We start from the raw sequence: 14,624 nt of genomic DNA, 5'->3' as shown, positions 1-14,624 counted from the left end.
CATGACAATGACAAGTACTTATTTTAGTAGGCTACTCCAGTAGGCCCAGACTCACCACAGCTATAATCAGTTAAGAAAACTCATAAGTTTGTTAATTCTAAGGCCATAATCAGTGTAACATACAGTATGGAAGAAAATGTCTAAAGTAGGGCTGCACGATCAACCAAAATCTATTCGATATCGCAATGTGACATAGTGCGATAGTGTAACCACAAAACCCTGAAGTGATTTAAGGATATATAGTTCCAGTTTCTTATTTGAGTGATGGAGTGTTTGGCCAACAGGAATTCTCACATTTTGGGGTTTTACAGCGCCGGCCATTCAGAAGCGAGTTTTGATGGCACCGGCCAATAAAGGCGAACCAAAGTTTGCAAGATGTCTGTGCACGACTTTGTTGGGCTTGTGTAAGAGCTTACTTAAAGAGCCGGGCGCACAACTGGCCACCAAAACAAACATGACAGCTCGTAAATCTAGCGGCTCGTTACATTGAAAACGAAATGTTCAATTTCATCGGACTCTGAGGAAAGTCAGAGAAGCCCAAAGAAAAACTGATCACCAGCGGGTGCTCCCTGGATTTTTAGCTAGTCCGGGAATTGACTGAGAGGGCATCTGAAGGGAAAGCTAACAGCCTGGCTAAAAACTCTTTTCTACCACTGCCAAACGTGGCTAGTCACCAATGCCATATCCATTATGCATGAAACGGACAACTTGGAGCACCCAACTTGTTGAAAACCGCTACATTTGTGACTCTTGTATTTTAATCATCACAAAGACCTTGCAGACATCACAAAGACCTTGCAGAAGTCGCGGTTTCCCGTCATTAGCATGTAGCTAGCCATCTGCTCTCTAAATCTATTTTTTTTTACATTGAAAGGAGTAGCCCTCCGGTTTTGTTGTACTTTTGTATAATGAGAATAAAGACCATTGCTTCAACTGCAATTCTGGTTTTATTTGTGGATCTATAATTGTTATTTTGTTACAGTCGTATACTCTCAGAATCAAAGGAGGTCATCTCGAGGTAAGTTTGAATGTCACTGTTTAAGTCCTCCCAATAACAAAACGTGCACAGAAATGCACTATTTACTTTTGAAATCGAAAATCGCATCGAAATTGCAATACGGGTCTGAAAAATCGCAATTAGGTTTTTTTTTCCTAAATCGTGCAGCCTTAGTCTAGAGTTATTTTGTTGATAACCGGATTAAAAAATATACATATAACTTATTTTAATACAGTGGTACCAAGTTTTACGATGAACCCATCTTTCAGATGTTTCAGTAACCTAAGTTCGCATCTGACTAAAATCTTCCTCGTGATACGATCAATTTTCCAGCATCCGAAACTAGTGGCGCTACCGCTAAAGGTTTGCGCAGGTACTCACCAACAGCATCCTGCATGGTTTATCAGCTAGGTGAGACCTTTGCAACCCCCCTGCGTTTAATTGACAAATGGTTTAGTCGGTGGCAACTGGTATCACGTTTTATCAAGCCGGAGGACGGCAATAAATGAAAATATGGAAAAGCTTCTTATTATTCGGCTACAAGTTGAAGACCTCCCTCGGGACACAAATCATGTTATCAACAGCAGAAATTAAGGCAAATTTCGCACCTTGGGAAAAGACTGCAGGCTTTTATCACAAAAAGACATCCCGAAAAAGCCAAAAGCGGACAGTCAATGGAGATGTTTGATTAAAAAGGTCCTGAAACATTTAAAAATATTCTAAGATCTAGAAAGAAACAACAATCACTGGATCGTGAGTCCAGCAACCAAACCAGCACAATAAAAAAGCCCAAGCAAATAAATGATCCTCCAAATTGAAATATGTGTATTAGTCAACAAAACGTTACATTTTGATTCAACAAAAAAAGATAATTACTAATATTTTTATGATTTGAATTGCTCAATAAAAAAAACATTGGTTAATCAAAAGATTAATTGGTGATGAATTTTCAGTTAATGTTTTCTGAATATTTTGCGACGACTATTCATGTGGATAAGCCAAAACAAATTTTGATTGAGGTTTTACAGTACAGCTGGAATACCAGTACAATTCGTGCGTTACATAGCAAATTGTTTTACAATCATTAACAACTAACAATAATTGTTGAACTGTAGCATGCAACTTTGTCAGTCAAACAGATTGCTAAACGGAAGCAGATATTAAAATATGACTGGAATGGCTAAATTTACTGTATTTCTATCATTGAAGGCATAATGAAAACAAAGAAGTTTCCGACAGGACTCAAGCAAACACAGATACACAATTATTCACCCACACATTTTACTTCAGCTGAGTGAGTAAATAGTTTCCGAATCGGGCGTGTGACTATTGATATGACATCACACCTGTAACATGCTCGGAAAGAAAAATATTGTGAAGTAAACACCGAGCAGGTCAAACGGGTAAAATTGAGTTCAAAAGGTGATTATCTTGATATTTACATTCCTGAATTGGTCACAGCCAGGCCTTAACCGGAGTTCCATTTTGCATTAACATGATTCCAAAATAAACACAAACGCCTATCTTTAGCTCATTGAAGATGTAGCATGTCACCACACAAGCCCACTCAGGGAATCAAACGTTCTTTTTTGTCAACCAGCAAATTTTTGCATTATTGCACTTTCTATTTTAATGGATAGCTAGAATATTTAAAAAAATATAATATTTTCTTCTTGTGTTATTTCCAAGAATCAACAAGAGAACAGGTCAATTTTCAACACAAATGACAACCCACAATTATTGCATAAACCAAACAACATACTGCATTACAAAAATTAGAGAAAAGACGAACCTTCGGAATGAGCAAGGACTGTGTCATAAGTTTACTGACTGGTCCAGTTAGTTTTGCGTCGCATGAGAGCAACCAGAGAAGACTGACGAATATCAATCGTGTCCACATGCCCAAGAATCCATCATACAAGTGCCCTGAGGGCGAACAACTGTGTCGACAAAAAAATTACAGCCCAGGGATTTTCCTGCATGTGACTCTGGAAGCAGCTCCCTCTGCCAAATTTCGAGGCTTTCTCAACAGATTTTCTTTTATGCTTCGGTAATGTGTGAACAAATTGGTGTTAGTTTTGAAGCAGACTTTAGTAAAATAACAATAAAATATGCTTGTAACCCTTTTCTGCAACTAACTAGATTTCATCCCCCATAGCCCATGGTTTGAATAGACAAAATCTGGATAGATTTACCTGACTGATGCATACTATAGAATCCATCAAGCCTTAATGTAACACAATGTATCAGATTCGTTGCGGCCCGAGGCAGCAGCTGCTTGCCGCTGCCCATGAAACGGCCTCTGACAAACTACAGGCTCAATGTATTATATTACATTATCAGCATTGCAATGTTAAACCAGGAGTTGATGATGTTAGCCATGTCAGCCACTATTAAATAAAACATTTGATTACATTTGTTTAAAATGAATAAAAATTCATGTTGTCATTTTTGACAAACCATTGGTGAGTAAAAGTACTTGTAAGCGTTGGGACTGGACAATTAACCGAAATCTAGTCTATATCGCCCGTTTTTTTTTCTAAAGATTTTGTAGTTTGTTAATTGATTGAAAGGAGTGTTTGAACAACTAGAACGGAGCTCTTCTCGCATGCCCCTTCTTCACTTGCTATTCGGGTTAAATGTTTTATTAGTTAATTAACATGTTTCGTATCTGCTGTCTGGCCAGGTGGCATTGGCAGAACGGGTGAGGGGATGCTGGAGTTGTATCAATACAAATGATTGCAATGTGTTGCTTTTTGTCCTCTCACGCGATTTTTTTCAGTTAATCGGTTGATTGGCTGATAAAAATGTTATTTTTCTCTCCGCTGCGCTCCTATGTTCCTTTAAAGGGGGTGGGTTGTTGAATGATGCAATCCCCATGGCGTTATTTTTCAATCTACAGTGAACTTTTACCCATTGGGTTGCTCAAGTACCCCAAAATTCAACCCAAGCACCTCCAAAAATTATAGCATTTTTAAAAGTCTTATTCCTAATAAAGAACGGGATGGGCCCAAATATGATGAAAAACACTAGATAAAAAATAAAAACAATTAGCTCATGTTAAGCAAAGGGCAAAATTCTTGGGAAACAAGTTTTTTTTTTTTTAAATATCATAGTTTGTGTGTTTTGGACTGTCTTTTAAATCAACAGTTCTTTTTTATATAGGATTTTTTTCTACCACCAAATGGCGTTAAATAAAATAACTGTCCCTTTAAACATTCATATTACTGTGTCAAACATCACCCCGCGGGCCATAAATTCTATGGGAAACACTGCTCACTTTTTCTCACAATTAAGTATTCACAAAAAAAAAACAGCACAGAAAATGCACTTTTTTTAAGTCGAAAACGCATGGAAATTTTAATCCTGGTCTGACAAATCACAATTTAGTTAGTTTTCCAAAATTGTACAGCGTGAGTAAGCTTCTTGAAAAGATGTGAGTTTTTCAAGAAGGTTACATTGTAATATCTCATGCTTTCAATTTGGAATTATTTTTGGCCCAGAATAACAATAATTTTCCCTCGAAATTGTTATTCAGTGGGTTTTGGAGTATTATTTTGTCATGATAGATGCAGCCGTAATGCTGATCTTTTCCCAACGTTTTGACAGCTTATCCAGTGTAATATTATCCATAAATTTACCTTGACCAAAAAAGGAAATACCAGTACAATTTTACAACATAAAAAACTTCGGCAATGCGAGGTTTATTTTTGCAACATTATTAAATAATGCATCACTAATATAATAAAAGCTTTTCTTTCAAATGATTCATCATTGGTTTGATGAATATTTTAGGTATCCATTCAAATGCTATCGGAAACTATCCATAGTGCATCCGTGCATAACTAAATCAAACATTAATAGTTTAAATTTAGATGCTCTTTATTCTACATGTCAAATTGGGATTTTTTTGTATTCTATATCTCTTATTATTATATATATTATCTTTTAACATGAGGATACTGCTGCAAATGTGAATTTCCCTACGGGGATGAATAAAGTATCCAACTATCTATCTAGTTTCTTGTGTGCAAATGTGAATTTCCCTACGGGGATGAATAAAGTATCCAACTATCTATCTAGTTTCTTGTATTGGAAGTTGTGTAGTAAATGGATATTTATTCGGGGTGGGACAACAACAGAAATATGTTCATGTATGTATCGTGATTTTATTTTACTGTAGTTGTATTATTGTAGTTTCAGTTGTCCTATTTCTGTGATAGTATTTTTGTATTCTAGTAATACTGTAGTATTCTTTTTGTATTATTTCAATAGTATTTTTAAATCTACAGAATGAAAGCAAAATAATATAATAGGTCCTTATTTTTTGCCTGTTTCTTTTTAGGAAAGAACATTCAATTGCAATAATCAAATATATCGAACCACAATACTTGTACATTCGCAATTATCGGGAATCTGGATATAAATCGAATCTGCAACACAATCGAATCGTGACTAACGCATATCGTCCCACCCCTAGTATTTATACAAGGGTTTATGAGACATTAGTAGCATTTTCTTACAAAACAGAAAACATTTTGCATAATTTTACTACTCTAATAAGTATTGCCAGTATTTGCAAGAGAAAATGCTGTAAACAACCCAGGCTCAATTAATAAAATGCTTATAAAACAGGCCATGGGTTAACACTAGTGTACTAAATATCAGTGTGAAAAAATGCACCATGATAGCCTAAAGAGAAAAAAAAGGATAAAACATGTTCCAAAGTAGTGCCCTGTGACTTGCTAGCAACCGTTTCAGGGTGCCCACTGCTGGAAGATAGCTGGGATGGAATCCAGCACCCCCGCGGCCCTATTGAGGATAAGCGGTGCAGATAACGGATGGATGGATGTTCCAAAGTAGCATAGGAGTGCAGAAACAAAATCATTATCAATTCCTGTTAACAAATGAAGTTTAATAGGATTATACTAGAAAAAAAACTGAACCATTTGTTTCTCTTTTCATTTTTTTTTGCGCCTGTGAGCAAGCTGCATGCGGAGAGAAGTGCAGCTGTGCACATGGCATCCTGCTACCAATGAAATAGACTTGCAACTAAACAGTTCAGTCAAAGAAGGTGTGTCCCAAGATAAGTGCAGCCGCAACAGGCCAAAACAAAAGGATCTTCCTCAAATGATGCCATCAAAAAGTTTTTCGTAAAAATTGAGTAACTACAAGCAGGGATTCATACACACAAACAATAGTATTAGAACCCCAAAAATTTTAAACTGCTAACTTCATGTATGTTGGCAGTCCGATCAATGCAGAATACAATGGAAATTCCTATTATGGTTGCATAGTGTACACCAACCTTTTTACAGCTGGGCGCTCCTTTTTTGTCACAAATTATTGCCAAGAGCTAACAGTTTGATTTGCATTTGTAAAAATAACAACTTATCATACCATTACTATGTTGTTATTATTATGGTAGTATCAGATTCTCTTTAATAAATGTAGGCTTAAAATAGGATTAGTCAACCACAATTAATCTGCCTTGTAGTACGGCACTAACTCATTTACATATTACTGTTAATGTCATTTTTAAAAATCTATTTGGAAGATTTGATCATGCATTTAAAAACACTTATCATGGAAATGATATTTCATGCCTTTTCATCATCTATAATCCTAGAAAATCATTATGGCCGTTCACTAATGAGGTACTTTCAGAACTGCTGTTCTTTAGGGGTGCCCAAGGGCATAACGTAGGTGACCCCTGCTGACAGGTGCTACAAAAGTAAAAGAATAATAATAAAACACTGCTGTGTAATTTTAGTACATGGGATGCATATACATGCACATGTAAATTGTCCAAGTCTCATGGTTGCTATAGAACTGTTTAGCAGTGTACTTGTAACATTAGTAAACAGATGCCGAGTCTTCTAAAAATGCTGCAAAAATCTAATTTGTTTCCTCCAAAAAGTTGAAGTAATACTACAATCAAACATCAAAATGAGGTGCGTGAGGTGAGTGGTGATGAAAACAGAAAGTTCTACATAAGGATGGGTACTCACTCTCGCCCTCTATTTTGTCTGTGCCCCGGGTCCAAATAATTGTTCTGGTCTCCAACTTGACTTGGAAAGTTCTCCTCTCTGGCCTCTGGGATTTCTTGGAATAAAAGAGCGTCAGCACTGTGCCCAATTCCAGGTCTCTGTAGAGGTTGTTCATCTCTGCTTCGTTGTCAATCCATGCCACGGGCCCATTGGAAAAGAATCCCGAGATCCCAGCCATGTTCACTTCCCTTGTTTGTTATCCGTTTCCTTTCAGAACAATACCATCAGCCCAGGCCTAGTAGACTGGGATACCTAAACCAGAGGGAGGAGGAGGAGGAGGAGTAAGGCCTGTGAAACAACAATTCCATGTGTGTAAGACCAGTACATACATTCTGCCAATTTTGGGGTAACCAAAAGACACTTTCGGCAGCTGAGAAAGTACTTAAAATTTCACATTCTTATCAAAACTTGTAAATGCAAGGTCGTACCTGTAGCGACATGGAGGATGCAATTAGTGATCAACGTGCAATAAATTTAGTGAAAAAGGAACCAGTGCTGTAACAAACTACGATTCCAATATTTTCATTCATCTATTATTTTCAATAATTGGATAAACCGAAACATTGATTTCAATATAAAATAAAATAAATAAAAAAGTATATAGAGAAAACATTTATTCGTGATTATTTAATTAGTAGTTTTGTTCATACTGTTTCAGAAAATACGTAAGGTTTATCTTTTTTTACCAGAGCAAAATAAAATTTCTGGTGTCGGGGTTATAAGCATCAATCTCCAAAATAATCTTTAACAAAACTCCCCAATTAATCAATAACGTGTAAATTAATAAACAAATAAATAAATAAAACAACTTCGGTTTTGGGGTGAAATAAATTGATAACTAATCGCCGACTAATCAATTAAATGTTGCTCCCCTGCAGCAAAGCAATTTAATAGAGATACCACATTTTTCAAGACGGAGTCGACATTGCCCACCGAACTGGTTGAAAAAGAGTTGAAAAGACCTCCAGGTTCTGTCCAAAAGATGTCTTTGTTTGGTTGTAAAGTAAAATTTGAAAAAAAATATATTGAAAACCCTTGAAAAGACTTTTTTGGAAGGCCTAAATTAAAAAAATAAAATTGGTCCACATTATGTGGTCTAAACACACTATTTTCTTATGTCTAAACCAAATCAGATTTGACGTCCGGTGCTGTGTGGATGATATCGATACCATATACTGATACCATTAATGCATAAAAAATAATCTATATGTAATATAGATTTTTTTTAAACCAATACCTTTAATTCCAAATATATATTTTTCTTATTATTGTGTTTATTTGCAATTTACCATCCTGTTAATTCCAAACTGATAGATGGCCTGGAAGGCACCCAAGTACCACTACCTTAGAAAAATGTCTGTGATCGGGAGCAACACCGATACTTGGTATCAATATTCACTCATTATTCCTATTATTATTCATCAGGGACGTACTGAAATTTTGGCACTAAAAACGTTTCAGTCGAAAATGACCAAGAGTGCATTTTAGACTCCTGTTGATAAAGGGCTACACAAATAAACATGACTTGACATTTGCGGTTTTGTCTAAAAGAAAAAAAGAAAACTGAAATAAAGCTTTCGAAATAATGACATTGTAATCACGTCATGGCAAACCATGATTAGCTGGCTTACACTAGGTGAGGAGTCTGTGCACAATGCGGCTTCTTATTTCTTTAATTTGCTCTTGAAAAGGAAGGAAATGGAGGACACGGTCAAAACAGGAGCTCTGCCAATTTTTTACCAACAAGACATTTTCTCATAGGTTTGTTTTTTTTCTGTGCTTCCATGTTTTTAGGACTTGGCCACGTACCGGCTAATATTTACATTGTAAAACTATAGAGCTAAATATCAACAATTCATGAGTTTATCCAAGCACTAAAACCCTTTTAAAATAAATGTATGTAATATTTAGCGCCTGCTAGAGGTAAAAAGAATCGTTAAAAATGTGACAACATTGATTTTTAAAAAAAGCACATACAAAAAAAATATGCTTTAAACCTGTATTTTTTGAATACGCTTAGGTTGAGAAATTTGCATTCATTTTACCTAACATACATACAACAACATCACCGAGAAGGAACTCAAATAATTGTGTGCCATCTTGCTGCTAAGGGTATCCAAAAACAAAAACCATGCAAAAGGATTGGCAAAAAAAAAATCAGAAGAAAAATGTGCGGTTTGGTAACTTTGAGTCTTTGAAGTTTGTATTCTTCTCTGAGCCCGTTTGTTCTTGTTTTAAAAGGAACACTGTGTAAAAGTTGATCACTAGATGGCACTTTATTGTTTAATGTGAACGAAAACTAGTGGCAAATCAGCACAGAGTAGCAGTAAGATACCCCTTTAATAGACCTATAGCATCTGCCAGAGGGAAGCAGGTCAAAGAGGTTGTCGCCAGGGTGAGAGGGGTTTTGGGGTTTTTAAGGGTTATTGATCTATCTTCGTTATTCATTATCCATTATCCGTTATCGGTCAGTTCATAATACGCTACAAAGCCTAGGAGCCGGGACACTTACTCTCAGCCAAAAGGCCAAGCTAAGGTCCTAGCCCTAAAGCCTTGCTGCGATCATTGCGAATGCACCGTTCCCGGAGGTACTGCAATACCGGGCCGATGCGTGGAGTGGACAGAGCAAGCTCGTATTCCATCTCCGAAATGCAAAAATCATGGCCAAGCAGGCCAAGCTAAGGCCAAGCTAAGGACCTTAGCATGACCAGACATGTTTTACTAGTTATGTGGCGCAGAGATTCTTAGCCACTAGACCACTCAGAGAGGAGTTCTTTATAATATTGTTGGCTGGGTAAAGTATACTTGTCAATCCATCCATCCATCCATTATCTGCACCACTTATCCTCAGTAGGGTCGCGGTTGTGCTGGAGCCCATCGCAACTATCTTCGGGCAATGGGCAGGGGACACGCTCAACTGGTTACCAGCCAGTCGCAGGGCACACAGACAACCAGTTACTCATTCACACCTAGGGACAATTTGGACCGGCCAATTAACCTAACATGCATGTTTTTGGAATGTGGAGGTTCAATCTCATGACCTCAGAACTGTGCCGCATACGCGCTCACCACTGCGCCGCCGTGCTGCCCACTTGTCAACCCTTAGTGACTAAAATGTGTACTGATCAATCAAAAAAACAGATTACTCTTTTCTTTGGTGATTTAATTAAATAAGTATAGAAATACAGACTGTAGGACAGCACCGAAAATGTTGAAACCCCTTTACTTGTCCCACCGTTTAATATTTCAGTTTATGCCAAAAACGCTGCTATTTCCTCATCTTCTCAGGCAAAACGACCACACAAACTATGGATCCATTGTACAGTCCAGATCTATACCATAACACGGCGCAGTGGACACACGTAAGGTCCAAAAGCCGTTTTGCCTTTGGTGAATTCACAGTTCATAAACAAAATAAGTAACATAACGTCAAATACGTCAGAATGTAAGAAAACATCTGGCAGAGAGGCTAAAGCGTCTTGATGCTAATCGTCCAACGTATAAAGTAACTTTCAAGACACGCCACTTTTAAATATCGTCGCACTTTCGCAACAGCCATTGCGCGTTTCGGTATACGGGGTTTATTCGAGAGAACATTTGCAATGGGTAAAGTGTGCCAGCAAGCGTCGTCTGACCATTTCCTCGGCGTGCGATCGCGGCCGCTGGGAGCTTAGCATGTTTGTCGGGCCACAGACTTCGCTTCAAGACCTCGAATGGGTTCAGGTAGGAGAAGCTACTCCTCGTTTCGAATGTTTCTTGTAAAATGGATGGGGTGGAAATATCCGCGTGGGGGTGGCTAACGTGGCAGTGGATTTTGTGCTGTGTTGTGCCGAACTTACCGCCGCAATCTCGGCCTGAGAGCACATCCCTAACGACTGCTGGCTTGGTCCTCTCCCGTATTCTTGCCCTTTTCCTTGTGCTTTCCGCCCGCTTGTTTTTTCTTTACCGGGATTCGAGCACAGCCAAGCCCACGCGGGGAAGGCTTACTAACTCCCCTCTTCAAAACGCTCCGTTGCCTCGTCTCCCCTTCGGACGTCCATAGAGAGGTTAAGGCTGGCAAGCAGACCGAGAGGGGAGACGCGAAGGTAATCAAGTCTGCTTATTTTCCGCTCAAGTCAGTGACTGGCAAGGCTACCGATTCCCCTCCCAGCGACCACCAACGGCATCAAAATATCAGACAGAATGTCTCTTTTCCGGTGACATCTTTCACAATAAAAGCACAGCCAAGGTATAAGGTTGAGAGGTCAAATGTGTATATTACTGTAAATTTAAACGCGTATATCAGTGTGTACAATTCTATTGTATTTTGTATGGGAAAATACGACAGTTTGTACGGGCATGGAGCCGTGGAGGTTGACAGGTATGCGCTTTCTTTTATTGAAAAATATTAAGGCACGCTGTCTGTTAAAAACAAAATCCTAAATAATTCTTGGCACCTGTGTCCTGTTTTTCTAAACTAAATATGATCATGATATTGCCTAGCCGCAAAATTTTATGTGGCCCACGAAGAAATGCTGAGAGAGGCACAAGAGAAAAGCGTCATAAAATGCTTTGCAGTTTTAAATATGTCCACTGGATGTCGCCAAAGCCACGCACCACTCGCAAAGCACTCACTCCCGTGGTAGTTGCAGACTGCCATTGATCAACTAGAGCAGGGGTGGCGAACACGTGGCTCTAGAGCCCCATGCGGCTCTTGACCAAAAAGAATGCGGCTCTTTGCCTCATCATATTTTCTATATACTGTGGCTCTTTGCCTTGTTTCATGCTTAGTTTTTTTGTGTGTATTGAGGGTGGACACTTTCCTTGAAATCAACACAAGAACAATACTTGTTGTATAGATAGATAGATAGATAGATAGATACTTTATTCATCCCTGTAGGGAAATTCACACTTTCAGTAGTATCCTTGTGTTGAAAATAAAACAATAAAGTAAAAGGAATATATACATAAATACCCAATGTAACGTGTTGATATAGAGTATTTAAATATTGCTACATAAAATACAAACTGTAATAAAAATAGGCTAATGTGCAATGTGGGGGTGTGCTTTAATGTGGGCTTTTACTCCCCCGGGTGGAGTTAAAGAGCCTTATGGCATGAGGAAGAAATGATCTTTTCAGTCTGTCCGTGGAACAAGACTGTGACAGCAGTCTGTCGCTGAAGCTGCTCTTCAATTTGGAGATGATGCTGTGTAGTGGATGTGATGAATTGTCCATGATCGACCGCAGCTTTTTCAGTGCCCGTCTCTCAGCTACAGTTGTCAGGCTATCCAGCTCTGTGCCCACAACAGAGCCCGCTTTCCTACACCAGTTTATTAAGACGAGAGGCATCCTTCTTCTTGGTGCTGCCTCCCCAACACTCTGCCGCATAGAAGAGGGCGCTTGCCACAACAGTCTCATAGAACATTTGTAGGAGCTTTTTTCAGATGTTGAAGGACGCCAGCCTTCTGAGGAAATACAGTCGGCTTGACCTTTCATGCATAGAGCTTCTGTGTTGGCAGTCCAGTCCAATTTATTGTCCAGCTGCACACCCAGGTATTTGTAGGTCTGGACAAATTCTACACATTCCCCTTTGATAGTTACAGGAACCGGGAGAGTTCTAGTTCTCCTGAAGTCAACCACCATCTCCCTGGTCTTGGTGGTGTTTAGGTACAGGTGGTTAGCGTCGCTCCATTGGACAAAGTCCTGAATGAATTTCCTGTACTCCTCCTATTGTAAGGAGAGGAGTGTGTTATGGGAAATAATATGTTTTTAATCGTGTGTGTGTTTGTGTGTGTCAGTCAGTCATGGCAGGTCAGTGCGTGGTGTGGCTCTTTGACTCTCACAGTTAAGAATTTCGTCTCTATGTGTCAAACTTGTAGGCCACCCCTGAACTAGAGAATATTGAAGAAACCCATGCCAATGTCATTTTACTTAAAATAGAAGTCACTGATGTGCTGTTAAGGCAATACAAAGTTTAAGCACCTTACTATTATAGATATAAAATCCAACAGCAAATTTCCCACATTTGAGTTAACATTTTCCCCAAAAATGGAGAGCAGAAATAATTAAAAATCATTAAATCAGTCATTTAAATTAGTGTTTGTAAGCTATCTTTGTCACGGTCAGCATTAGTTTCCCCGAGTTAAATTAACTGTAGTAAAAATGATTTTTAGTGATGCAAAGTTAATAAACAGTACAAAAGATTCAATCTTAGTGAAATAAGAGAAACCCTCAACAATCATTTTGGGATCAAATTGCACATCCCTAAATCATAATTTAATTGCCAACCTCAAAAAAAGACCCTCAGCCCTTCAGCTAAGCCACCTTGTGTCATTGACAGTGTACATTTATTTTGCGGTCACTGTGTCTCAGAAGGTAGTACAGGTTGATCAGTTTTATTAATAACTTTTCTGTACTGTATATAATACAGTACACAGTTTTTAACCAAAATCCAAGTTTTACTGCATCTTGTTTTTGTATTTTTGTTTTTTAAAAACAAAATTAAACTTAAAATGAGAAAGAAAATATCTGCCACTGGATTTTTTTTTTCCTGCATTCAAACTTTTTTTTCATTTTTGTAGTAAAATCAAATAAAATCAACAATTATAGTAAAAAAAAATACATGCAAGATTTTTACTTTATTCGATTCATATTGAACGCTATCTTGAATGGCTTCTTCAAACAAAATAAGTTATTAAATATGATTTCCCATTCTACAAGTACTCATTAAACTTTTTTTGCCCGATACAATAGCAATAAAGTTAACACCACACCTTTACAGATTTTACAAAAGAGCTTTTAAAGAAAATAATATTTTCTCTACTATTAAATTGTATGCATATACTAGATACATGTCATTCTCAAGGGAATTAATCGTGTACATGTTCAGCAGCGCAGTGGTTAGCGCATGTGCGGCACAGTTCAAGTCATGGGAACCTGTCGTGGGTTCAAATCCAGCTCCAGACTTCCTGTGCGGAGTTTGTATGTTCTCCCCGTGCTTGCGTGGGTTTCCTCTGGGCACTCCGGTTTCCTCCCACATTCCAAAAACATGCATTTCAGGTGAATTGGCCGGTCCAAATTGTCCCTAGGTGTGAATGAGCGAGTGAGTTGTCTGGTCCCCGTGTGCCCTGCGATTGGCTGGCAACCAGTTCAGGGTGTCCCCTGCCCACTGCCCGATGATTGCTGGGATGGGCTCCAGCACCCCCGCGACCCTACTGAGGATAAGCGGTGCAGCTGATGAGATGTTCAGGTTAAAAAAGAAATCTAATATTACCCACAATGTATTTCTTCTTGTGGAGATTTTATTAAATGAAAGCAAAAATAAGGGAAAACCTGAACATTTAGACTTTACAAATGTCTTTAACATAGTGGAAATTATTTTTAATGAGATTAGATGTGGCACTCTAAAATGAACAAGTAATAAAGACTTTAAAAAGAAAAGATAAAAAACAAACTAAATAATATTTGTATTAATTGGCCCAAAACATTTAAAAGGTGGTGCTTGGAGACTGACCTAAGTTGTAAGTGTATCAGAACAATAGTGCAATTAAAAGGGGTGAAATGACATGTAGCTGCAACATTGTTCCAAAATATGCT

General features: G+C 38.2%; 1 protein-coding gene, 1 long non-coding RNA gene and 1 pseudogene across 4 annotated transcripts in view; 1 reads left to right on the top strand and 2 right to left on the bottom strand.

Annotated features, from left to right (window-relative positions):
• Positions 1-11,209, bottom strand: part of plcg1 (phospholipase C, gamma 1) — a 39,604-nt gene extending 28,395 nt beyond the window's left edge. For 2 of the 3 annotated variants that reach the window (XM_088332710.1, XM_088332712.1), the window contains exons 1-2: positions 10,887-11,209; positions 7,009-7,299 (exon numbers count right to left, since the gene is read on the bottom strand). In XM_088332710.1, coding sequence (XP_088188836.1) covers positions 7,009-7,225 — 217 coding nt within the window. In that variant the 5' untranslated portion in view covers positions 7,226-7,299; positions 10,887-11,209. Of the gene's footprint in view, positions 1-7,008; positions 7,336-10,886 lie in introns of all 3 variants that reach the window. The other variant, XM_088332711.1, reaches the window with a different exon arrangement.
• Positions 9,614-9,819, bottom strand: LOC148370253 (U2 spliceosomal RNA; annotated as a pseudogene).
• The window catches only part of LOC148370251 (uncharacterized), a 20,079-nt gene continuing 15,963 nt past the window's right edge, over positions 10,509-14,624 (top strand). The window contains exon 1 of the long non-coding RNA XR_015850099.1: positions 10,509-10,770. This is a non-coding gene — a long non-coding RNA (uncharacterized LOC148370251). The remainder of the gene's footprint in view (positions 10,771-14,624) is intronic.

The sequence above is a fragment of the Urocampus carinirostris genome, chromosome 3, assembly GCF_059441175.1.
Source record: "Urocampus carinirostris isolate Australia breed hairy pipefish chromosome 3, RoL_Ucar_1.0, whole genome shotgun sequence".
NCBI classification, from domain to species: domain Eukaryota; kingdom Metazoa; phylum Chordata; class Actinopteri; order Syngnathiformes; family Syngnathidae; genus Urocampus; species Urocampus carinirostris.
This window is presented reverse-complemented; position numbering and strand designations above follow the sequence as displayed.